We start from the raw sequence: 25,170 nt of genomic DNA, 5'->3' as shown, positions 1-25,170 counted from the left end.
ACAGGCTTCATCTCTCACTCAAGGTTGTAAATTTCCTAGTCAGTAACACAATAGCGGCGGTGACCATCTCATCTGTAGCCAGAAACAAGCCCATCATCCATCGATGACCATCGTGTCTACCGTGGCGCTCGTTGATGAACCAGTTATCATAGTCACACATGATATAGGCTTCTTCTTTTTCTTCTCTCTCTCCATGTCACACCATTCCTATTAATTCTAACAATGGTCACTAAAAAGGAAGGAACCATCACTTTAATTTGGGCAAACTGTTCACGTAGGCTCTAAAACGCCATTCAAATTGCCTAACCAATGTAGTAGTAACTCTGGAGTTCAGCCCTAGGTCATATCCCTCTTTCATGAGAATTCCAAGTCAAAACACATTCAGATAGCTTCGCGGTCATCGGCTATCGCCACAAAATGCTAAATCCCAACAGAGAGTTTGATCAAATATTGACAGGCATTGAGAATCAAAAACCTCGCGGGGGGTCTCATGCTTGGGATGGTGGATATTTCAGGATTTCAGGATTCCAGGACTGGGGAGTCGCGGAAGAGCTATTCATTCCTACGAAGACATGACCATAAGCTAAGACACTTGCGGTATAAATCTAAGGAAATGAACACATACGATGCGAAGTTCGTGCATTGCTTGCAACGTAATATAGATACAGGGCCAGGTGCGGGGGTGATACTCAAGATCCACCTTTGTGGAAGCACTATTGAAATAAATACCCTTACATGATCATGCAATGTGAATGTCGACGCAGAAATGAAAGATCGACAATAAGATATGGCCACCCCACCACAATAAGCTTGCGGGCCGATCCCGATCCCCAGGCATAGGTATCTCTTAATGTTTACTTTCTGTCATTGATATAATACAACACCAGGAGACTTTCAATTGCTGTGCCAATTATCCTATACAGTTCCTGGACATTTCCTAAACACGAACCGCAAGGGGGTTCGATCAGAAAGATCAACATCCACAAGAGATCCCTTCGATGCGCGATGCAGCACCTTGTGCAACCTTAGAAGACAAAAAACCATAGTGTCATCAGCCATCTCCCCACTTGGCATGAAAAGCCTTTGCTACTGGTTCGATTGAGTCCGCTCCTGGTCGGCTTTTGGCACCGAACTCAGGCAAACCGAAGGCGGATATTCCAAGGTCACATTTATTCAATAAGAGGTATGCCGTCAAAAGAAAACATACCCATATAGGTATATCGCCTAAGTGACCTCACTCATCACTGCCTCTTTTGGAGCCTAGAAATTGTTTTCATTGGTTTCAGCTTCCCAGAGCTTTGGCTACTGAATGCTCGAAGGTTCAGCCCTTGCACCTCTCAGCTCGCCTGTGCCGATGGATCTATGCACGGTTATGTCATTAGTATTTGAATGCTAGTGACATACAACAAACGCACTTTTCAAGTCAAGCAAAGAGGGGGCCATAATGACTATAAATATGAGCTCTTTAGCACTGATATATTGTCCCAAATCACTCACTGGGACCTCAGGTACTCCCAGTTTCACCTTCAAGCATAATGAAGTTCTTAAGCCACCTACTTCTCATCTCGACAGTCGGGCTCCAACATGCTTTGGCTCGCACTGCGTCCGCTGCCAAAGAGGAGCCCATGCTTCCAATCTATGACCCCTTCTACGTACCACCCACTGAGGTTGATGGCGTTCCCTGGAATGAGTCAGCTCGAGGGACGATTCTAAATAGACGTGAAGTCAACATTTCCACTGTCATCTTTCCCGGGAAGAGTAAAGCGACAGCGTATCAACTACTATATCATACTCGAGACGTGCACAACAATTCCGATGCTTCCGTCACTACAATAATTGTTCCTGCTAAACCCATTATGAACCGAGTTATCTCTCTCCAGAACGCATACGATTCCCCCGATGTCAACTGCAATCCCTCCTATGGTCTCCAATACGGGGCAAAGGGTTGGAGTGCCCAATGGAATAAGGTTAACCTGTTGTTCATTATGCCATATCTGCAAGAAGGTCCAATTCTCAACATCCCGGATTATGAGGGTTCCAATGCTGCCTTTGGCGTGGGGCCACAAAGTGCCTACCAGACTCTGGATTCCATCCGTGCTGCTATGGCATCCACAGACTATACTGGTATCGAGGAAGAGGCTAAAGTTATTATGTTTGGGTATTCTGGTGGTGCGTTGGCGACAGAGTGGGCCACCGAGTTCAAATCATCGTATGCCAACGATCTCCCCATCATTGGTGCTGTAATGGGTGGTCCACCCACGAACATCTCTCAAACATATCTCAATGTCAATGGAGAGAAGCTCGCCGGGCTAGATGTCTGGGCCGTGCTCGGAATCATGAATGCATATCCCGAGATGAATCAATGGATGCGCGATGATCTTCGAACCGACGAATACCAAGATAAGAAGTTCCTGCTTGAACTCAGCAGTTGCTCCTACGAGGGCAAACTCGCGGAAGATACAGATTTCACCAACATTTCCTCGTGGTTCAAAAGTGGCGATCACTTTTTGGAGAGGTATAAGGATCTCATTAAGGAAATTGGCTGGATGGGACAAGGACTCACTGAAGAAAGTAATCCTGGTTACCCTCTTTACATCTTTTATGGAACTAAAGATGAAGTCACTGCGCCACTTGGAGCTACTCAAGATCTAATCAAGCGTTGGAAAAAGGAAGGTAAGGCCACCGTGTGGGACGTACCATTGCTTGGTTTTGATCATATGTCTGCTGTATTGCCCGGGGTAGCCTTGGCTATCCCATGGATTAACACGCGATTCAAAAACGTTGAAGATGGTGTCAAAGACGACATGTACCCTGAAGGGATGATATTTGGAGGACTCGAAGGGTCGCAGCAGGTGTCAATCGATGCCTCGATGTCTGATTTCTACCGCCAGAGCGGTAAAGTGGACTTGTAGTCGTTGTCTTTACCATAAACCAACAGCAATTTTTAGCTATCCGGATTGATTCAATCGAATATTACTTGCTTGAAGATTTTGATGTGTTCAAAACAATGAAAATAGATTGAAAGTGTCCCCTGGAGTATTCCTCTGCTAAATTATCTTTTAGATAAGAAAGAAAATACAAAAATAATGGTCCCATAGGGTTTGGGACCATTGTTTTTGGCCTCGCCTCAGAATCGAGGCTGTCTACACAAAGCGAATAATTGGGATCAATGTACAGACTACCACCATAATCTCCGAAGCCATGGGTTCCATATATCTGGAGCCAAAATACCCCACATCGGGAACTCTATGAGATCAATTGATCATTATTGGTCATCCAGCCTTTTATCTCGCCCCCTTCTTCAGGGTCTAAGCCCAAAGGATCTAATCTCTCGGAGTTAACATAGACGCGGGGCCCGACGCGCATACACCGACTCGGTTTTGATTATCCGACCCCGTAAACCGACCCCGGTCTTTACAGCTTACATCTCCCTGCTTCATCGCAACATAAATACGTTGAAGAGATCCCTGCTTATGTATATCCATTGAAGTTCATTCTCTTTGTCCTCCTGGCTCCCACCACGTGGATAATCCCTAACTTGCAAAGTTTAATCTCCGGATTCAAACTCTATTGGAAGGTTTCTTGGTTGCAGGCAAGTCGCATATCCCATCTTGTAACACAGTGTTTGCGTTTATATCAAGATGTTTCTATTCTTTATTTTGGCAATCACTATTCCTCACTGGCAAAAAGATGTCTTCTAATACTTTTCTACCGTATAGACTTCTAGTTCCTACTCGACGCAACTAAATCCGGCAATACAATCACGGCGCTCCATCTTGCGACTGAGACAGCATTCGCAAATTGTCTCTAATATACTCTGATACCTAAATCTATCCGAAATGGCCACACCTCACACCCCTGACGTAGCGTCAGATCACAATACTGCAGACAGAGCGCTGTCTGAGAACTCCACCCCGGCAATGAGCGACCCTACCCCGAGTGATCCTGAAAAGGGCACTGATGCTAAGGAAAATGCCTATACCACCGATCTGCACAACGCGAATGCTACAGTTAAGACGGATAAATCGGATGCGCCTCCTGCGGGACCTCCCGCGCTAGGTCCACCACCAGATGGAGGATTCCCGGCTTGGATGACGGTCCTAGGAGGATTCTGCGGTCTCTTCGTCAGTTTTGGCTGGATAAACTGTAAGATTACCCCTCATATTCACTAAAAATGATTGGGAGGGCACTTGCTAATCTGTTCTAGGTATTGGTGTTTTCCAAACGTACTATGAAAGCCATCAACTCGACCATATGTCACCTAGCACGGTGGCATGGATCACCTCGCTAGAGACCTTCGTCATGTTCTTTGCGGTTAGTTACATCTATTAATACCGAGCTAAGAGAACCTTCATACTGATTCTTGGTCTACAAGGGTCCGATCTTCGGATACTTGTTCGATAGCTATGGCCCGCGATGGATCCTGCTAGGCGGCACCTTGTTGCATGTGTTCGGTCTCATGATGACATCTCTCTCCACTGAATATTACCAATTTATCCTCGCACAGGGAATCTGCAGCCCACTTGGCGCAAGTGCGATTTTCAACGCGTCCGTGAACTCCGTTAGCACCTGGTTCGCGAAACGTCGTGCCTTCGCGCTTGGCGTTACAGCCTCCGGCTCCAGTTTAGGTGGAGTCATTTTCCCTATTATGGTCTCCCAATTGATTCCCCAGGTTGGTTTCGGGTGGGCTATGAGGATATGCGCATTTTTGATCCTCTTCATGCTTGGTATTGCCAACTTGACTCTCAAGTCGCGATTGCCGCATGTCAAAAAGCCATTTAAGATTTGGAACTTTTTTAAGCCTCTCACGGATATTAAATTCGTGGTCACTGTCGCTGCGGCCTTCTGTTTCTTCTGGGGCATGTTCTTGCCTTTTACTTTTGTCATTACCCAGGCTGAGGAGTATGGCATGTCGTCCGATCTATCGCAGTATTTGATTCCGATCCTGAATGCAGCTAGGTAAGCCTTCTCGTACTACGACAACTTTATCACGCTCTCTAACCTTTGTTTCTCTTTAGTATTTTCGGTCGTACCCTTCCAGGTTACCTGGCCGACCGACTTGGGCGATACAACATCATGATCTTCTTCAGTTATTTCTCTGGAATCCTTGTGCTGGCATTATGGCTTCCGTCCCGAGGCAATGTCCCCGCCATCTTGTTCAGTGCCCTCTATGGCTTCGGCTCGGGCGCCTTCGTATCTCTTGCACCAGCTCTCATCGCCCAGATCTCAGACTTGAGGGAGATCGGGTTCCGCAACGGCACTTGCTTCTCCATTATCTCCATCGCAGCTCTTACTGGTACTCCGATTGGTGGTGCTTTGGTTCCTAGTGTGTTGACGGACTCTTATACGAAGCTGCAAATCTTTGCTGGTGTCGTCATGGTCGTTGGAGCGTCGCTGTTTGTGGTTGCTAGAATCGTTGTTGGAGGAACTGCACTCAAGGTATAACATGTGTAGGTGCGCAGGCCATAAGTTGTATTTAGTGCAAAAAGTCCAAATAACCATATAGATAATAATGAGTGAATATAAATCTGATATAGACAACAGATCGTGGGTATCATCACTTCTTGCTTCGTTGCATGTATTTTTATCAAATCTTCTCCGTCATCTCCCCAATTTCCACTCCAGTAAGTACATCACTGTATCACTTGCTCCGGGTGCCATTAGAAACGCACGAAATGGGATATAGAGAAAATAGGATATATCTGAATATCTCCTATCTGACCTCTTGATAGACAATCTAATCGTGCGGTGTACTATTTTTGTCGAGGGTTATAATATAAGCAATTATCCTATAATTACTTAAACAGCACCGTAGGCATGATAGCGTCAAGTGATCTAGTAAGCCAGTATTTGCTAGTGTTGACTACATATATAGTAGATAAACATGCACAAAGATTCCCAACCTTGGAAAGTTTCAAATTCAAGTTTGGTACTTGATGACTTGAAAGGGAAGAGTGTTCTCCCATTTGCACTCTGTTCTTCAAGTATGGCAGCCGATAGCGATTGATATTAGACTTTCTGTTGTATAACCTATTCTCTTTGTTCTTCTATGAAGTCTTTTTCAACAATATCCCTTTCCTGTCACACGGTCCGTTTTAGCTATATTTATCGCTCTTTTATATCATCCCCCTCGACTATACCTAAATAGCCGTCCTGTCGTCCCTATAATCAAGCACAATGCACGATTTTCTTGAGTTACACTGTACTTCTATTATACTCGCTATTCAAAACCAAACATCTTTCTTCTGGTACGATAGATATTGATCTTCCTTGAATAATTTGTCATCTGCAATGGCTTCAAGCGATCCTGGCAAACGTCGAAGAGCAAGCGAAACAAGCGAGACATTCGATCAATCAGAAGGCAAAACGACTTAGGAGATCCGACCAGTCTATCCACCTCAGCCTAAAGACCCAGTGGAGAAGCTGATTGAAGAGGCACAGACCGCATTCAGCCTATTCCCAAACAAATCAACCCGAAAGGACATTGTATATGATTTGGGGGTATGGTATTGTCTTCGGATTTTAGCCAAGGCCACCATTAATAAACCTCAGCACTGCGCTACCCATCAGGAAAAGTTTAGTCATGACAATGATGCACTTCTGCATTGTCGGAGGAGGTTTGTTCACAGGCCTCTCCACGTATGGAGGAAATATTCTCTTTTGAATGAATATGATGAGAGGGAGAAATGGGATATCGTGCATGAAATATTCGCCTTGTGGTTTGACTGCCGTTGGCCGAGAGATAAGCGATTCTGCAAATATCCTCTGCACAATTTTGACTCAATTGATTGGGAGGCAAAAAATACCAAAAAAGGACGAGTTATGCTCGACTCATACATAAACGAAGATAACGGATTTGTTCAAATGAAATGTGTGGCTGAATGAAGGGATATTTTCCATTCAGATAGCGAGCATGACAAATATTCTGTAATTACTCTTCAGGAAGTTATCATAAGGTCGATTTTTAGTATAGTACCTCAAACTTGCTTCGCGGCTTGCAGAATTGTAAAGCTTTCAACTTTCAATCAGAAACAAATATGAGCGAGTCAATCTGCTTCAATTTGAATCCTATATAATAGGCCAGCTATTAAGATAATGAGCCGAAAATTAATAAGGGGAATTTGCCGTGGAAAGGACCTTCCTATTTTAGGCCCGTTTCTTTCATACTCCCACACCTCTATACTATGGCCGGCACACCTACACAATATCGACGGATGGGGTTTCTTCGTAGTAATGAGTTCTCAATTGTTTCGTATACACAATGATTGGATGTATGTAACATCATTGATATACAGTAATTCATAGACAGTGGAACCGCAAGCTATTAGATAATATGATCTAGTGTGATACCATTTTGTTCAGAGTTCCAAGGTCATGATACCAGCAATCCCCCTATAATATTAATTATACAGCATTATAGACATGACAGCGTCAAATGATCCAGTACCCAGGCTTTGATAGTGTTTCATAATGAACTATGTAAACACACATCAAAGATTCCAGACATTGGAAAGTTTCAAATTCAAGTCTGGGGAAAAGACATTGTTAAAAAAGAACAAAAAAAGATTAGGTACAACTATTAAGTTATAACTAATAACACTACTATTACCATTTTAATCAATAATTGTACCTAGCATAATCTAACTAAATAATTTAATAATACCAATATTATTTAGACCACTATCAAGAAGCAGCTTCTAATATAGCTAGGGCTATTTTCTTAAGACAAAGAACTTATATTAAAGATTTGTTTTAACTATATAGACAAATATTACTCTCCCCCTACTACTAATCAGAAAAGAAAGAAAAGAGAGAAATCCTCTTTCACAAAAGAATACTTAAAAAGAGAGATACATAACTCAATATAGAGTAGGATACTTCTAGATAAAAACCTACCTAGTATAATATCTATAATCTAATACAATATAACTCTATAGCTTACTCCTCTAATCCCTACTACTAGATAGATCCAACAAAGAAAAAGCACTACTAACTAAAAACCCACCATTTAAAACACCTCATTATCTATATCAAAGAAGATAAGATATTAAACAACTACAAAGATATACTATAAATAGTATATAAAGAATTATATATAGAAGAACAATAAAGACTAGAGAAGAAAAGTTATAAGGGGGAATATATTATAGGAAACAAGATAGTATATCCTCCTATTAATATCAATATTCATCCCTCACAATCTACCGCCACTAGATTAGACATTTCTATTACCCAACCAGACACTAACCCGAAAGATCTAAGCTCACTTAAGATTCCTAAGCCTAGGAATAAAGCTATTAAGAAATACAGTAAGTAGCAGGTATCTAATATTACTAATAATTTACTTAAGACTACATTTCAATAAGTCTATGATATAATACTCAAGAATAGCCTTAACCTTAAGCAGATCTATCAGGATCAAGACCCGGAGTTCTTCATTAGCAAGGACATAAAAATAGGTATTACTCGACGATTCGTATAAGACATTCAGCGCTAGGTCGAGAGCATAAAGAAAGCAACCCCTATTTATAAAACCATTTAGTATAACCAAGGTAGGCATTTGGGGGGTATAACTACTTTTTGTATTTGGTTGATAATATTAGAACATACGGCTCTCAGCTGCTTATATTGAATTTATATCATTATATCTCTTGTTTTTTCTAAAAAGGATTTTTTGAGTTCTGCGATTCTGCCCATTTCATTTTTGAGAGCTCTTGCGCAAATCAAGCAACCCCAGCAAATTTTAACAAAATTATATAGCCAGCATCTTTATGTGTCTGGGCGAAAAGCGGGTACAAGGTCAACAATCAACTACCCACTTCGCCCCGATCCCCATCGCCACTGCCTCCACTCGGCTCAGCGCAAACGTTCAGAGTAACAATCAAAAGCTGTTCACATTACAGACACGCTCGAAATCAGTTTCACCACTTAATTCTCTCCGGTCCTTTCTTGAACTTTATCTTGCATGACGCTATGCTGTATGTATCTAGCTAGTCTGAACATTACATGTTTTTTTGCTTATATCCCAGTGCTGTAAATTGCCTAAGCCATAGCTCCCACTCCTGCTCCGGGCAGTGTGGTGCTATTCTGCTTATCCGGTTAAGATTGTACGGTAGACTTCCTAGTACAGTGATTCTCGAAATCGGCTTGACCAATGCACACTGAGTAACTCTTTTCTGGCCCTACCTCCAAGGCCTTAGCGCAGATAAATCATTGAGCGGGCGCTTGAAGTTGAGGGATATGGGAAATACATCTTGTACGAAATACCCACTTACATAATATTACAGAATGCGTACGGAATTCTCTGGAATACCATAGAAACATATGGTGGATCTCTGCTAATCAGATAAAGTGAGGGCCTTCCAGCCATAAATCTAAAGAGGCATCCTTGATTTTTCAAGAGGACACCACATTTCTTCATTCAAATTTCTCCTATCTATGGATCTTTGAAACATAGCAGAATACTATCTCCTTTATCTTCCTAAACAACATGTCCTCCGTCACCATCACTGGCAGCTGTCTTTGTCAAAAGATCCGCTACGAAGTCACCGGAGTCCCTAAAACTACCGTCCTCTGCCACTGCAATAACTGTCGCAAATCGACGGGAGCTAGCTTTATGGCGAATAGCTTCTACCACAAACCTGTATAGATCACTACACTTCGAAGAGGGTTATTATTACTTTTGATCTTCAAACTCAAGCTGATTCCTTGTTTTATAGCAATTACGGGTTCTTGCGGGACAGGAATTCCTAAAAATATACGAGGACAGCGCAACAGACACGGGGAACACGCTCGCACGCTCGTTCTGTTCGAATTGCGGCTCGTCTATGTTCGTCACTAACCCTATGTTCGAGGACGCCGTCATCATCCCTATGGGGACGATGGATTTAGGCCCCAGTGCGGAGGGGTGGGCACCGCAGAGGGAGTTCTTCTGTAAAAGGCGGAAAGAGTGGCTGCCACCACTAGAGAACACAAAGAAAAGCCATGTCATGGAGTAAATACAGACACAAGTAAAACTAGTGTCATTAAGAAATACATTTTTTGAAGCCCCACTGCCAAGACACCAGCTAAGTCAAGTAGTTTTCCTGTGGTATCATTCGTTATGATGCAAAGAAACATCGATCAGGAGTGATGACCGGCACAGGGATATCTGGCGTACAGGTTGAAGTAAGTTGAAGCCGCCTAGTAGATCGTCTAGGAAGTAATCGCCAGGGGGCCCTGTCCGCATGATTTGTAGAGATCCACTATAGGTTTCTATGGACTTCCACGGACCTTTCGTATGCAATGTGTAATTCTACGTAGTTAGGTACTGTAATATGTAAAGCGCATTTTACCCAGCCCCTCAATCTCACGCGGCCCGCAATGATCCATCCACACTAACGCCTTGGCAGTGGATCCAGAAAATAAATATCATATGTGTATCGGTTAAGCCGATTTCAAGAATGACTGTATGGGGTTTAGTATGGGGTTTACCTTAGAGGTTTCTCATCTCTAGTGGCACTAAGTTCAAGGCACTGTGAGAGACCCTGTGTATTAGTTTAGATAGAATCGACCGCATCACAGAATCGGCTAACCTAATGATTCATCTGATTTGAATCGGGTTAGACTCATGTGACATGACTGTCATGAAATATTACCACCAATATCCTGTTCTCCTGCTCAAAGCACTACCGCTATCTAAGCAATCTTGCAAACGTGCCTCATGCTAATTAGCCTAGGCCATGCTGCAGCAACAAAAGAACAACAAATACTACGCGCTCTTTACAGGGCGCATCAAGGAGCCCACCATATTTTCATCGTAGTATGTTTTCTCTTCTAGATAACAGATTTGAGCTTGACCTGACCGAAATGGTAGGGGACATGCGCATCCTCGCATGACAGGGTGTTCATCATTAAAAGAAAGCTACCCCACCCTTCAAGAAGCACGCGACTACATGGAAATCATGGGGGCGGCCAAGCCCAAGGAGATCATAAAGAGCGAAGCTGAAGAAACAACTCCTTTAGATGGAAATGGATTCTATGCGGTTGCGAATGGGGCAAATCCTGGTACTTATCCATTTTACCAGTAGGTCTTGCCGAAGTGCCCACTATCGAGACGTTCCTGAAAGCTTACAAGGTTTAGTGGCAAAAAAGGTGCTGAGAGGGAAGTCACCGAGAAGGGGGGCTCATGTCATAAACAATTTAAGACGATGGCTCAAGCCGAAGCTTTCATTGAAGATTGGAAAGCATCCTATGCTGAAATTTGGTACGAATCGATAAAGGACGCATTGGATCGAGGCTTCAGACCTCGCGATATTGGAGCTTTCAGATCTCGCGAGATGGGGTTGATCATTGAAAAGTTCTTATACAAGCCTATGTATCAGATCCACCGAGATTGACGACATCGTGAAGAAGATAGAAAAGCAGCTTTCGCTGCAAGACATCAAGCAAAAAAAAAATGAATTCCTTGAATGAATGTTGCGTTCGAATGTACCACCTGAACCTTTATATCTGGCCTCCACAACTCGAACAGGTTACCATTTTAACCCCTATCAACCTGAACTAGAGTAGAAACTTCTAATTGCTTGGCATAGCGATGAATGCGCAAATCCAGCCCTTGTTATATGTGTGGCCTTATGGTCGCATGGAGGGCTCGATTTGAACCATATTAGTGTTTCTAGTAAAGTACCCAGCCACCAATTATGTGACTTTTGCTTACAACGAATCGAGATCTTATGGTGGGCTAAACCAAAGATAGACTATCGTGTTTCAAGATAAGAAAAGAATCTACGTGTATAAGGTGAAGCTGATTTCGAGCGCACCTGTAGCTGTCAAACCCTTTACTGCGATACTGAGATTGTGAGTCGCGAGAATTACGTAGATGAAGCTAAGCTAATCTAAACGGTTTTTGATTGTTATCCTGAACGTTCGTACCGCGCCGAGTGGAGGAAGCAGTGGGGGCAATGGTGGTAGCTGTGGCGGTGGTGGAGGATAAACAGTTTCTCCTGTGACCACCACAAATTGCGTTCAAGTTTCGCAAACTTCTATCTTTAAGCCGGAGTGCCGAAAATGACTTATAGCACTCTCTATCTTTACACCAACCTTGTTAATACACCATGCGAGGAATATATTAAATCCCTGACCTGGATCCACTTCATAGTAACACTAGTTTCGTTTAATAAAGCTTTTCAGCTCTACAAAAAACTTCTTGATCGGATTCAGGTCCGGTGAGTAAGGAGGCAGATATACTAATTTCAACCCCGCGGCCGCACATATCTACAAAATCCGTTCTGAATAATGGAATGACGTATTATCCATGACTATAACAGATTTAGGTTCCGGTTATCGTCCATAGTACTAAAGAAGCTGAGATAAAAAATCTTTGAATACAGAGCTATTGGTTACATCGCGGAATACATATAAGAGAAAATCCTATTCTAGGCGTACATAGGTAGTATCTAATATCGTTAGTTGCGATAGAACTGCGATACCTGTAAAGGGACTATGCTAAACAGTAACCAGCCTATATACCTAAACCTGACCCGCTTATTATATCCTAATTAATCTATACAAACTAAATAATACGACTAAAAATCCGACAAATTATAAAGATAAAGTTCTTATAAATTAGTATTATACTTCTTTATATACTATCGGGCTATCTTTTTGGACCATCCTTTAGCGATAAGGACTCTTCTAATACTACAGGTTATAATTATTATACGAAACTTATCCTAGAAAAAGATAGCTATCTTATTAAGATATAGGCCCAGCAATTCCGACAAGTAGTTGTAGAGCACGTCGATTATTAGAGGTATCACAGTTAGTTTCTAACCTATGTAAGTTAGGGGTATATAGATACTACTAAACTACTGTAAATTTCTGCGGATATTTATAATCATAACCTTACTGCATTCGGCCTCTTCAGCTAACTATTTAAGCTATGGTTAGTGACTAACTCTCTATCATATCACGGATAAGATACAGCTTTAAGGGGATAAGTCTTAGGGCCATATTGCAAGCCTAGTGTAAGGTATCGGTCAAGAGTTATTTACAGGAGAAGCCTATTACTCAGGAAGAGAAAAGGGGTGGAGTAGTATAGCAGTCTCCTGTAATTTATAAAAGACAAGGTTCCACCTGCGTCATGTAAGATACAGTTTCTATTCAAGGAACAAGGGGATCGACGTTTATACCATATCTGGGCTAGCGTATCTCAAATTAGGGTTCGGGAATTAAAGTCGAAGAGTGTGGAGGTAAATCTGATTTCGAATACTACTGTAAAAGTAAATAGACGCAGTTGTCTGATAAATCGACGCAATGCCAAACCCGCATTGAACCTAGCGATCATAACGCCCCAGCACCGTCGCTAAAGGAAGATGCATATATAAAAGAAAAAACTCACAAATGCCCCAAAAATAATGCCCAATGCCTCAAAATGCACATTTAGACCAATACTCCGTTTCGCATGTTTTCAACAGTCCGCACGCCCACGCCCTTCAGAGTACTCAGCTGGGCCAAACTACCCACCTGAAACAAAGGCTGATCCGAAACAACATCCTCGCTTGATGTCTGGTCCATCTCACAGAGACAGTCGACAATCGCTTCGGCTTTCTTGGCTCCAACGCCCTTCAACAGTTTGATCTGGCTAACATCCCTTGAGTTGACAATAGACAAGAGATGGATGGATCGAGGAGAAAGTGAACCATTCTCATATTCGTCTAGGTAATCCACATTTTCGGCGCTTTGATGAAGGCTCTTAGATGTGGCACGCTTTTTGTTCTGTCGAGGCAGGATATCATCGTCACTTGAGAATCCATCATCGCCAGCATTATTCATGTGATAATCATTAACTTCATCGGCTTGACGCTTTCCAAGAAGAGTGAGTGTTGGCTCTTTCTTGAGAGACAGCATGCTTCCAAACTTTCCCTTGTTAGGAGAGGCAGTTGCAAGTGATTGCCGAGGGTAAGAAGACTTCTCTTGGAGACGCTCTTTCAAAATGGAAATCTTTCTCGCAAGTTTTTCATTGTTAGGGAAATGAGGAAGTGCAAGCTGATACATTCGCAACGCGGAGCTATTCTCACCCCGAGCTTGGTGTTGCTTGGCCATAAGGAGATACGAAAGGCCTTCTGCTCGAGCATCTTCGGATCCTTCGATGCGTTGCTCAAGGAGCTCGAGACGACGTTGAAGCTGGTCATTTAGTTCGCGAACTTGAGTATTTCTTGACTGTTCGCTTACAGCCCGGACGGCCAGTATCTCTTCCACTTTCTTCTCAACCATGGCTTCGATCCTAGCAGCAGAGATATCTGCATGACTTGATGGGATATTGCTTGGGCCAAGTGTTTGGCGGGGTTTCAAAGAACGTGTGCTGGGCGCCTCGGAGGCAAGGGAAGGCCTTTTGAGAGCGTCAGGTTTGCGGATCTGGGTCACAGGCTTAGCTTGTGGCCGGTCAGAAAAGACGCTGAAAGCCTTCATTGGCTTGGCATCATCCTTGTTTTCCGAGTCCTTGGGTGTAGCCGCAGGCATATTTACGTTGACAGAAGCAGTAAGGGGCCGCAAGGGTTGTCGAGAAGCGGCCATTGAGGGACGTGGGGCAGGTCTGGCAGGGCCCTTGAAAATTGGATCATTCTCAATCTCTCGCACTTCAATCTTTCTCGTACGATTGGCTACATTCAATGAGCTTAGTGTATCCAAGTGATATGATCGAACAGGTGCAACGTTGAGAATCATCACTGTTAGTCCGTTGTTTTGGCCCAAGGACAGGATTCGCGTCATTTTAGACTCGCGGTACGGAATGCGGTGCTGCTTCTTGGTAATTGCTTCCACACATTGAGCGAGCACGAAGAGGCTCTTGTTGATACTGGCCGACTCTACCATGCGCTCTTTATCATTCTCTGTTCGGCGGTTGTCCTCCGAGCCAGCAAGATCGATCGCAGAGGCGGTGCTGACTCGAGTCTGATCGGGCGAGCGAATGGTGATCTTCACTCCGAGGACTGCGTGGGAGCGAGATGAATGCGCGTTTAACTTCATTCATATTGTCAGTGCCGAGACAATGACGCGGATTTCCTTTTTCAAGGTTTGCTAGACGTACCTTGGTTGCTGAAGTTGAGCGGTTGTTGTTTGCCTGGTCATAAAGCCCTTCAAATTCCTTCAAACTAGTGCATGCTTTCTCGGTGAGTCCGACAACCACAGTTTTGCCCCCGTTATCGCGAAGAGGAAGTCCAGCTAGGGTCCGTTTCTCGGGTGGTTCGAAGAGGTCATGAACCTTGTCGTTGTAGATTTCATAATAGCTGAGCGCTACTTGAACGGTTGTCTCCCCATTGCTGTCCTTCTCCATTTTTCGACTCCGGCGGTAGATTCCACTTAGTAATCGAGGGATGACACCTCTGTCCGCGAGGCTTTTACCACCGCGCATCGTATGTGTTTTTCCAGTCCCAGTAACACCATACGCGAAAAGTGTGACATCGAATCCGTCGAAGAGGTGTTTGATGGTTGGTGCAACTAATATATCGCTCGATCAATATCGTATATCGCGTTGAATGACTTTCTCGACACTCCTTCCCCTGGGAAAAGCACCTACCCTCGGCATCGAACAGTTCCTGCTGAGCCACCTCGGCGTCATACACAGCATTGAACTGGAAGGAGTATTCCTCGCCCTCGTTCTTCGGGTTTGGAATCCGAACTACATTATCCCTGTCTCTCAAAGCCGCCAATTTTCTATCTCCAGACTCTTGCGATTTGGCGTCAGCTGCAGCTGGAGCAGCTGATGCTCCGGTGCGAAGAATGACATCGAGGTCTCGTTCAGCCTTGAGGAGCGGTCGAACGCGGGCGACAACTCGAACGCTCATTGTGGTGGATCAACGCATGCACGTTCGGTTCGAGGGTTCGATTGGTGGGATGCGTTGACGCAGGTCGACTTCAGAATTGCGGAAAGGACCGAATAGAAGACAAGAGAAATAGAAAGATAATATAAATGCTATCCTCCACAGAAACTGAAAAGAACCAACAAAAAAAAACGCAAAAAAACTAACTAAGTACCTACCGTTGGTGACAAAAGATTCAGAGGATGGAAGATCATGATGGTGGACGAGTTCCTTAGTGAAAAGACACTCGCGTCGTTGAGGGTTGGCAGGGCAACAACACTGCGATACCGTTATTCGACCGCACACATTCTTGAACATGAACATTTGAACCATAGGGTCGTTTTGGAGAGTTTGAATTAATCGATGAGTACTGTATTAATTATAGTTACAAAATTTACCTATTTTGAAATCGAGAATATGATGCATCAACTTGAACTTAGCTGCCAGTGTTTACGAGAGCCCATACATAGTATGTAGCGAATAACCGGGAATAACCCCCTTGGCCATAGATAACTTTGACCGTCTACCTAGTATACCACTGCCTGTACTGTAGGCTCTACATAGACAGAAAAACTACTACGAATAGCGGAAAGGCGACTATCATGTAGAAAGACTGGACATGTTCAAAGTTGTATGCATTAGGTACACTAGTTTTGCCGCACATATATACTAGTTATGTATTGAGTACTAGTAGTACCACCAGACTTCTTCCCCCTGGCACTTTATATGTCACCATTCTTCTTGAATAAGTAGATATATTGTATAATTCATAGCTCTATCATTCATATACTAACCTAATAGAAATACATAACTCCGTCTAGCACATTTTCCATGCATTGCACGTATAACAGTCAAAACCCTCCAGCAACACCTTAAGCTCCGCTGTCTCGTGATTGGCTGGACTGCCGCAACCTAAAGGCCACCGTACACCATCACTCCATCACCGCTTCTCTGTGTGTTCGATCCACTGTGTCTTCGTCTTGGTATGTCTTGAGCCCATATCAATTAATTGTTCCTCATCTGTCCGAATTTATTACTTTCTATTGATTTATGCTGACATCTTGATTGTGGGGTTCCAGCGAAGTCCGTCACCCGCGCCCCTCTCCCTCCATATCAACCAACCCATTCCTCCCGACCTCACAACTTCTGTCTCGCATCTCTCACCTACCCCCTCGAGATAGTTCCGACTAGACCGAACCTCGCACAACTCTATGGCAGCTCCACAAGGGGGTTACCCTCCCCAGGAAGGGTATGCTCAGCCGGGCTATGGATCCCCGGATCCTACAGAGCAGTCACCAGTTCCCCCACAGGGGGGGGCCAGCACCAGCTGCGGGCGGAAAAAAGAAGAGAACATATGCTGGTCAAGCTTTTGAGTTTGGCGCCGGTGCCAATGCTGCTCTTGGAGGACAGCCTGTCGCAGGAGGTGCCTACGATGCCTACCCCCAGCAAGCTCAGCAGCCCGTGGGATACCAACAACCCACATACGGTGCTGACCCCAGCCAGCTGCAACAACCAGCTGCAGGCTATGGAGCACCAGACGCCGGTGTTTCGCAAATGACACAGCAATTCGGTGGCATGGGAATGGCCGAGCCACACCACATGCCCCCGCCTCAACAGCCAGCGGTCCAGCCTCAGCGTAATGTTCAGCTCAATCAGCTCTACCCTACGGACCTTATCTCCCAACCTTTCAACGTCGCAGAATTGGACTATCCTCCTCCTCCCATTATTCTGCCTCCCGGAGTACGTCTTAGCATTGTTATGGTCTGATCTTCAATTGGTGACTCCTACTGACAATCCACAGTCCAGTGTTTACCCGTCCCCCACAGCCAATGTCCCCACAAAGTATATGCGCTCGACCCTGAATGCTGTCCCGACAAATAACTCCCTCCTCAAGAAGTCCAAGCTTCCATTCGCTCTTGTTATTCAGCCATACGGCGCTCTTCACGATTCAGAGGACCCCATTCCTGTGATTCCAGACCAGGTCATCTCACGATGCAGACGCTGCCGATCATACATCAATCCCTTCGTCACCTTCCTTGACCATGGCCACCGCTGGCGCTGTAACATGTGTAACCTTACCAATGATGTTCCTCAGGCGTTCGATTGGGATTCGACCTTGCAGAAACCAGCAGACCGTGCTCTGCGCGATGATCTGAACCACAGCATGGTCGAGTTTGTTGCGCCTCAAGAATACATGGTTCGCCCTCCTCAGCCGCTCGTGTATCTGTTCTTGATCGATGTTAGCTACTCTTCCGTAGCAAGCGGTCTCTTGGCTACAAGCGCACGCTGCATCAAGGAGAGTCTCGATCGAATTCCTAATGCCGACCGCCGAACACGCCTCGGCTTCATTGCAGTGGATTCGAGCTTGCATTACTTCAGTATCCCCCGCGATGGCTCTGAGAGCTCGGATGCCCGTATGTTGGTGGTCAGCGACCTTGATGAGCCCTTCCTGCCCATCCCCACTGACCTCTTGGTCACGCTGAGTGAATGCCGAGAGAATGTGGATTCCTTCCTCGACAAGTTACAGGAAATGTTCCAGAACACCCAGAACAACAGCTGCGCCATGGGCTCCGCTCTCAGAGCTGGCTACCAGCTGATCTCCCCTGTCGGTGGTAAAATGACTGTTTTGAGTGCCTCTCTGCCAAACATTGGCCATGGCGCACTTACTATGCGTGAGGATAAGAAGGTGCTGGGCACAAGTAAGGAGTCCAGTCTTCTCCAGACCGGTAACTCTTTCTACAAGAGCTTCGCCGTTGAATGCTCAAAAGCTCAAGTGTCTGTGGATATGTTCCTCTTCTCCGCCCAGTACCAGGACGTGGCATCATTGAGTAACCTGCCTCGCTACACTGGTGGTCAGACCTACTTCTATCCCGGTTGGAACGCCAACCGCAAAGAGGATGCCATGAAGTTTGCTCAGGAATTCTCTTCATTCTTGTCCTCCGAGATTGGTTTAGAAGCCGTTCTCCGTGTGCGTGCTACTACTGGTCTCCGCATGAGCACATTCTACGGAAACTTCTTCAACCGCAGCTCTGACCTCTGCGCATTCCCCGCCTTTCCTCGTGATCAGGCGTACGTTGTTGAGGTGGCCATCGATGAGACTGTCACAAAACCCGTTGTCTGTATGCAGGCCGCGGTGCTGCACACTACCTGCAATGGCGAGCGTCGCATTCGTGTCCTTACCTTGGCGCTGCCAACCACACAGAACCTCGCAGACATCTATGCTTCAGCCGATCAGCAGGCCGTGGCAACCTTCTTCAGCCACAAAGCGGTTGAGCGTACTCTGAGCAGTGGTCTTGAGCCAGCTCGTGAGGCTCTCCAGGCCAAGATTATCGAGCTTTTGACTACCTACCGCAAAGAACTGGCTGGTGGTAGCGTGAGCGGTGGTGGTCTCCAATTCCCAGCTAACTTGCGTGGTCTGCCTGTGTTGTTCCTTTCCATGATTAAGAATGTAAGTTGTGATACATCCTTCTCCTTGCTTTTTCGTCAACCTGTTTTTATAACTTTGGTACTTATTGAATTATTTCTAGCTTGGTCTTCGCAAATCTGCCCAGATTCCGACGGATATGCGATCCGCCGCCTTGTGTCTGTTGTCGACTTTGCCCTTGCCCCTTCTCATCCAGTACATCTACCCCAAGATGTACTCGCTCCATGACATGCCCGACTCCGCAGGTATTCCTGATCCCCAGACTGGGGAGACCATTCTTCCCCCAACGGTCAACTTGTCCTCTCAGCGTCTTGCCTCATACGGCTTGTACCTGATTGATGATGGTCAGGCACAGTTCCTCTGGGTTGGTCGTGACGCGGTACCACAGCTCATTGAAGACGTGTTCGGTGCACCCGACCGCAACCAGTTGATCGTGGGCAAGTCATCTCTGCCCGAGCTCGACAACGAATTTAACCAGCGCGTGCGTGCTGTAGTGGAGAAGAGCCGGGACCATAAATCCAAGGGAGTGGGCAGTATGATCGTACCCCACTTATACGTGGTTCGCGAGGATGGGGAACCTGGTCTCCGTCTTTGGGCCCAGACGATGTTGGTGGAGGATCGGGCCGACCAGAGTATGAGCCTGGATCAATGGATGACTACACTTCGAGAGAAGGTATGAAAATCCCAAGGATTTCATTGGCTTGGATAACTTCCTCGATGCTGAATCTTTACTAAATGACTATAATCTCTTAGGTTGTGCAGTAATCGCAAGCTCTAGTTTCTCATTTCCATACTCTTGTTTCTCACGAGTTGACGTTTTCTTCCCCTCCGTCCCATTCCATCCCATCCAATCCAATCCAATCCCCCCATTCCTCCACTTATCTTTTAACGTTACTTGTTATGATCGGTCTTTCACGCGCCTGTACCAATACGTAGGGGCTCGGATCTCTCTCTGTTCACGGCGGGCCTGTTCATGTTTGGAAATCCCGGTAGATCATTTGGGAGGAAGAAAGTTGAGGGTATAAGGGGTACATGTTGTTTAACAGCCCATTGATTTGTTTTCTTCTTTCATTCTTTGTGTGTTTGAAATCTACAAGCGAAAGGAAGAATATTGTGTCCAGCAAAATCAGCTTCTGGCTTTACACTGCTTGACTTTGTCCAATTCCAATGCGAGGATGATTGTACTACTGAGTATACCTACTTTCGGGCAGCGCAACCGATTTTAAGTGTAGGGTCACCCACCACCGGAGCACTCCGTAGTAACCCATAACTATCCGTTTTACACCATAAAAGGCTAGTCAAAAATCCAGAATGGATAGCTCCCAAAAGCCGGTGTACCAGACCGCTGGATCCCACCTACATGTACAGTAGGTACTTCGTACTGTACCTGGCAGCCAGGGCCAGGGCTAGAGCTATGAAACATGATGTATGTAGTACGCAGATTACTTGGCAGGGGACCCGCATTGGGCAACGACAAGAAAGATCACGATCACCCCAGCGCTTGTTTGGAACCTAGAATATGACGGAATGTTTGAAGTGCATGAAACCACCCAGTGTTGATTGGCAATCCACGATCTATACTTCTACAGTATCTTCCTCTCTATGCACCGATCGGCTGGTAGAGAGGCTCCTAACGCACTGATGAGGAGTTTCGAATTTGAAATTAGTCGCCCAGGAGCTGATCTACAGACCAATGAGGGGCCAGAAACAGGGGTGAAACCGACGAGGACACAGCGCTCCAATCAGCATGGATAGGTGGGTGGAGAGAGTCACTTTTGTGATTGTGATCAGGTTCCGACAGTAGCGTGTGCAAGTGACGAGGGGGGATTTGGCGCTGGTGGCGGAGTTGGTTGGGGAGATCTTCAGCCTTGGGATGCTTACCATGCAGTTGGGAGGAGCCCTGGAGGAAGGAGTGAGATGTTTGTACAAGAGATGGATATTGTTATAGTAGAAGAAGAAGAAGAAGAAGATAGATGGATAGAGTAGGTACTCTGTGTCTGAATCTAGTATCATGTTTACAAGTTAAGAAAGTGGTGAAAGTGCAAAGTGGGGAAACTGCGACTCTGGAGGTTTGGAGTTTGGGAAGGAGCCAAGGTTCGGAACGGTTCTAGTCCCAGGTACATCACGGCACGTAGAGTTTTGTATGGAGACAGATGTACCCGTATAGAATAGATGTGATGTATAGCAGCTACAATATTAAGCCTTACCTCCATCCGGAATACAGCAGAGGTCTATATGCATTTCTATCACAAACCAATCTCCATCCTATATTCTTTTTCTTTCTTATTATTTGCCCATTTTCCATTTCTCTCTCTTTCCTCTTTTCCCTATAAGCTCCGTTGCTTTGTGCCCCACCAAACCCGACCCGTGGCTGAGTCCCGCTGATTCCTGTTCCTCTTCTCCTCCTTCTCCCCCACCTTCCACACCTTCTCTTTTTCACTGATTCCGATTGCCAGTTCAGAAAAATGTATGTTGGTCTTTGTTTTTCATATCACTGTTGAATATGACTTTATCCACCGTTTGAGTTGGGCAATGGCCATGGGAGGGACAAAACTCTCTTCAGAAACCCCCGCTATTTTGTGTCGCAACTTGTGTTGACACCTACTAACACCGACTCAGAACTCTCCCGAAACAATTCAAATACGTTGGTCTGCGAGCTGTTATCTGACACTCTGGACTTCCGGGACGCTTTAAATTGCTGCTTCTCCGACTCACTCTTTGTTTATCGGGGAACGGTGAACTAGCGACAATCTCCCCTCTTCGACTGCTCTAGGAGAGATCGTGGGAGCCTCTAGGAATCGGGAATCTCTAAACAGCCGAAGATTCGGGAGTTGCATCTTTTTTACTCTCCTTAGCGCAAACGAACCAGTCTCTGTAAGCTTCAACTGCCTTTTACTCCGATCTCGATTCGTCTGTTGCTTTGCGCGTTTGCTCTTTCATGCTCGTTTGAGCTTCCCCTCAGTAAATTGAAAGAGACCCCAACTCTCAAAACTTAACGAGTCCCCAACCCCACCCTTCTTGATAATACTCCCCTCGAAAATTTCTCTTTCATTTTGAAATGGATCGTATTCTGTATCATGCCGCACTTCATTCGTGCTCTTCTAAGACTACCTGCAATATTCAAAGCTAACCGCCATCGATACTTCAGCAGCACCGAGACCATGGGTCAACAAACCACTCCATCAGGAGGCTCGCGAAAGATCTCCTTCAACGTCTCTGATCAATATGAAATCCAAGATGTCATCGGTGAAGGTGCCTACGGTGTGGTCTGGTGAGTTGGAATTTGGATCCGAGGTGATTAACGAGAGGTGACCACCCAGACTGACGACGATGACGATAATGATACAGCTCTGCCATCCACAAGCCATCAGGCCAGAAAGTCGCTATTAAGAAGATTACCCCATTCGATCACTCCATGTTCTGTCTCCGAACTCTGCGTGAGATGAAGCTGCTTCGCTACTTTAACCACGAGAACATCATTTCTATCTTGGATATCCAACGACCCCGCAACTATGAGGCCTTCAGCGAAGTGTACTTGATTCAGGTATGTAGTTCAGCAGTGTTTCTTATAACAAATGTTCGATATCTAATGTTGGGTTGGGATCTCTCTTTCTGTAGGAGCTGATGGAAACCGATATGCACCGTGTCATTCGCACTCAAGAATTATCTGATGATCATTGCCAATACTTCATCTACCAAACACTCCGTGCGCTCAAGGCCATGCACTCCGCCAACGTACTTCACCGTGATTTGAAGCCCTCTAACCTTCTTCTGAATGCCAATTGCGATTTGAAAGTGTGTGACTTCGGTCTAGCACGTTCGGCTGCATCCACCGACGACAACTCTGGATTCATGACGGAATACGTGGCGACTCGTTGGTACCGTGCCCCGGAGATTATGTTGACATTCAAGGAATACACCAAGGCTATTGATGTGTGGAGTGTGGGCTGCATTCTGGCAGAGATGTTGAGCGGAAAGCCTCTCTTCCCCGGAAAAGATTGTAAGTTGAGAAATTCGCACGCTTTGGAGAAAGACCTGTTAATCTAATTTTATTGCTTAACCCAGATCACCACCAGTTAACCCTCATTCTGGATGTTCTCGGCACACCCACCATGGAAGATTACTACGGTATTAAGTCCAGACGAGCCCGCGAGTACATTCGGTCCCTCCCATTTAAGAAGAAGATCCCATTCCGTGCCCTCTTCCCCAAGAGCAACGACCTAGCCTTAGATCTGCTTGAGAAACTGCTGGCTTTCAACCCAGCTAAGCGTATCACTGTTGAGGAAGCTCTTCGTCACCCATACCTGGAGCCCTATCACGACCCGGATGATGAGCCAACAGCACCTCCCATTCCCGAGGGATTCTTTGATTTTGACAAGAACAAGGATGCATTGAGCAAAGAGCAACTGAAGAGTTCGTATTCCTGACCTTTGAATCCCTTCGTTTTCCAGATTACTAACCTGAATTATAGTGCTGATTTACGAGGAGATTATGCGGTAAGGTATCTCGTCCACCCAGTACTGGGGCGAGAGTGTGTAATTTTTTTTTTTGGCGAGCATGCAATTTCATTCCATCTGTCCGCGCGGAACTGCGGGAATTCTCTTGTGATTTAGGCAAAGCACTTGAAAATAGCAAAATCCAGAGATTTGCTCAATTGTGTACCTTTCAGGTCCATCCTCTAGGTTCTTCGTAAGCCATCCATATATCTATGCATATTTCGCAACTATATGTACAGTACAGGAAAGAATGACTCAACCACAACAACGACCACTTCAAGCCTTTGCTCGCGATTCTCGAAATCTTCGAATTCCCTCAGCGACGCCCTCAGGACTAGGCTTCTCAGCACAAACATCCGGCTCAAAACTAAACTTATTCCTTAGATGATCCCGCGTCGTAGGTCCAATCGTAGCTATGAAGGCCTTTCGCTTTTGCCCAGCCTCTTCACCTTGAACAAATGGTCCAAGTTTCAAAACTCGCAACATACCCTCACACCCCGATGGCGAGAAAACAACAACCCAAATCTCATTCGCATCTGCATATCCCGATATGCTATCCCTAAAGTCCCCTTCAAACGACTCCATCTCCCCAGTCTCATAAACCACCATCTCCTCAACTATAATTCGATCTTTAGAAGGCAGTGCAGACCCCATAAGAGTTCTTGGTATAATATCGCGCCGCTGATCACCGACTAGGAAAAGGAGAGCAGGCTTCGAATATTCCTCTTCGAATCCGGAATATATCGAATTGTAATGCTGAAGAATCATGTGTGCGAGATTCTCGCCATTTCCTGCATCTGCGCCGTAGATCGTTGCGGATGGAAGATGTTTATCGCGGAGGGTTGTGAGGGTTCGAGCTGTAGCTGGTCCGACTGTGTAGAGGATTAATGGGGTTGAGGAAGCGTATGGTACTATGTAGGTAGCAGAAGGTTAGCTTGTGTCGTTAAGTAAATAGATCATATTATGTCTTGGATTGAATTATAATGGTGCGATCTTACAGCCTTTTTCCTCAATCATATTCGCGAACCCTTCCACTGCACGCTGACTGGTAAATATCATGCCTCCGTATTTCCTCTTTGTATCCCGGACTTTAGAGCAAGCTTTTCCATTGTTCTGATCTTGACCTTGGTCGTGATTGAATGCACCACTTGCAAAGAGATCCCGCACATCTGCTAGATTATGTGCATTGAAGCGGTGTTCTAGCACGGGAATAAATGATGGTCTGTACCCATTTCCAGTAAAGAAGTCGTCATAGCCATCGTGAGGTGATGAGCGGGTTTTCAGGAGGAGAATTGGCGTTTCAGTTGGAGGCATTGTGTGTAGGGTGTGTGGTTGATGAATGTGTTGGATGAAGATAGGCTATCTCCACGTGAACGTGGGGAGCTTTTCTAGTATGTAGAGAACATTGAAG

At 45.3% G+C, this 25,170-nt stretch overlaps 8 protein-coding genes across 8 annotated transcripts; 5 read left to right on the top strand and 3 right to left on the bottom strand.

Annotated features, from left to right (window-relative positions):
* Positions 1 to 1,535: 1,535 nt before the first annotated feature.
* Positions 1,536 to 2,912, top strand: N7478_012473 (putative lipase; the record flags this gene model as incomplete). The annotated part of the gene is made up of 1 exon (XM_056928687.1): positions 1,536 to 2,912. The coding sequence occupies one exon, from the start codon at positions 1,536 to 1,538 to the stop codon at positions 2,910 to 2,912; it is 1,377 nt and encodes a 458-aa protein (XP_056773245.1).
* Positions 2,913 to 3,839: 927 nt separating this feature from the next.
* Positions 3,840 to 5,445, top strand: N7478_012472 (MCT family MFS transporter; the record flags this gene model as incomplete). The annotated part of the gene is made up of 4 exons (XM_056928686.1): positions 3,840 to 4,146; positions 4,208 to 4,314; positions 4,376 to 4,959; positions 5,019 to 5,445. The coding sequence occupies 4 exons, from the start codon at positions 3,840 to 3,842 to the stop codon at positions 5,443 to 5,445; spliced, it is 1,425 nt and encodes a 474-aa protein (XP_056773244.1).
* A 4,036-nt stretch (positions 5,446 to 9,481) lies between these two features.
* N7478_012471 (uncharacterized protein) lies at positions 9,482 to 9,991 on the bottom strand (the record flags this gene model as incomplete). The annotated part of the gene is made up of 2 exons (XM_056928685.1): positions 9,482 to 9,641; positions 9,762 to 9,991. The coding sequence occupies 2 exons, from the start codon at positions 9,989 to 9,991 to the stop codon at positions 9,482 to 9,484; spliced, it is 390 nt and encodes a 129-aa protein (XP_056773243.1).
* Positions 9,992 to 11,189: 1,198 nt separating this feature from the next.
* N7478_012470 (uncharacterized protein) lies at positions 11,190 to 11,378 on the top strand (the record flags this gene model as incomplete). Its single annotated transcript, XM_056928684.1, has 1 exon — positions 11,190 to 11,378. The coding sequence occupies one exon, from the start codon at positions 11,190 to 11,192 to the stop codon at positions 11,376 to 11,378; it is 189 nt and encodes a 62-aa protein (XP_056773242.1).
* Positions 11,379 to 13,422: 2,044 nt separating this feature from the next.
* Positions 13,423 to 15,824, bottom strand: N7478_012469 (kinesin family protein; the record flags this gene model as incomplete). The annotated part of the gene is made up of 3 exons (XM_056928683.1): positions 13,423 to 15,000; positions 15,068 to 15,477; positions 15,557 to 15,824. 3 exons carry the CDS (start codon positions 15,822 to 15,824, stop codon positions 13,423 to 13,425), a joined length of 2,256 nt encoding a protein of 751 aa, XP_056773241.1.
* A 1,226-nt stretch (positions 15,825 to 17,050) lies between these two features.
* Positions 17,051 to 20,028, top strand: N7478_012468 (COPII subunit SEC24; the record flags this gene model as incomplete). The annotated part of the gene is made up of 5 exons (XM_056928682.1): positions 17,051 to 17,088; positions 17,150 to 17,579; positions 17,641 to 19,287; positions 19,367 to 19,936; positions 20,017 to 20,028. 5 exons carry the CDS (start codon positions 17,051 to 17,053, stop codon positions 20,026 to 20,028), a joined length of 2,697 nt encoding a protein of 898 aa, XP_056773240.1.
* Positions 20,029 to 22,424: 2,396 nt separating this feature from the next.
* Positions 22,425 to 23,763, top strand: N7478_012467 (mitogen-activated protein kinase; the record flags this gene model as incomplete). Its single annotated transcript, XM_056928681.1, has 5 exons — positions 22,425 to 22,534; positions 22,612 to 22,807; positions 22,882 to 23,263; positions 23,329 to 23,676; positions 23,735 to 23,763. The coding sequence occupies 5 exons, from the start codon at positions 22,425 to 22,427 to the stop codon at positions 23,761 to 23,763; spliced, it is 1,065 nt and encodes a 354-aa protein (XP_056773239.1).
* Positions 23,764 to 24,035: 272 nt separating this feature from the next.
* Positions 24,036 to 25,073, bottom strand: N7478_012466 (uroporphyrinogen-III synthase HEM4; the record flags this gene model as incomplete). Its single annotated transcript, XM_056928680.1, has 2 exons — positions 24,036 to 24,670; positions 24,758 to 25,073. The coding sequence occupies 2 exons, from the start codon at positions 25,071 to 25,073 to the stop codon at positions 24,036 to 24,038; spliced, it is 951 nt and encodes a 316-aa protein (XP_056773238.1).
* Between the last annotated feature and the right edge of the window lie 97 nt (positions 25,074 to 25,170).

The sequence above is a fragment of the Penicillium angulare genome (assembly GCF_028827245.1).
Source record: "Penicillium angulare strain IBT 27051 chromosome Unknown utg000011l_segment0_segment0, whole genome shotgun sequence".
NCBI classification, from domain to species: domain Eukaryota; kingdom Fungi; phylum Ascomycota; class Eurotiomycetes; order Eurotiales; family Aspergillaceae; genus Penicillium; species Penicillium angulare.
Note: the sequence above shows the minus strand (reverse complement) of the source record. Positions and strands in the feature narration are given on the sequence as shown.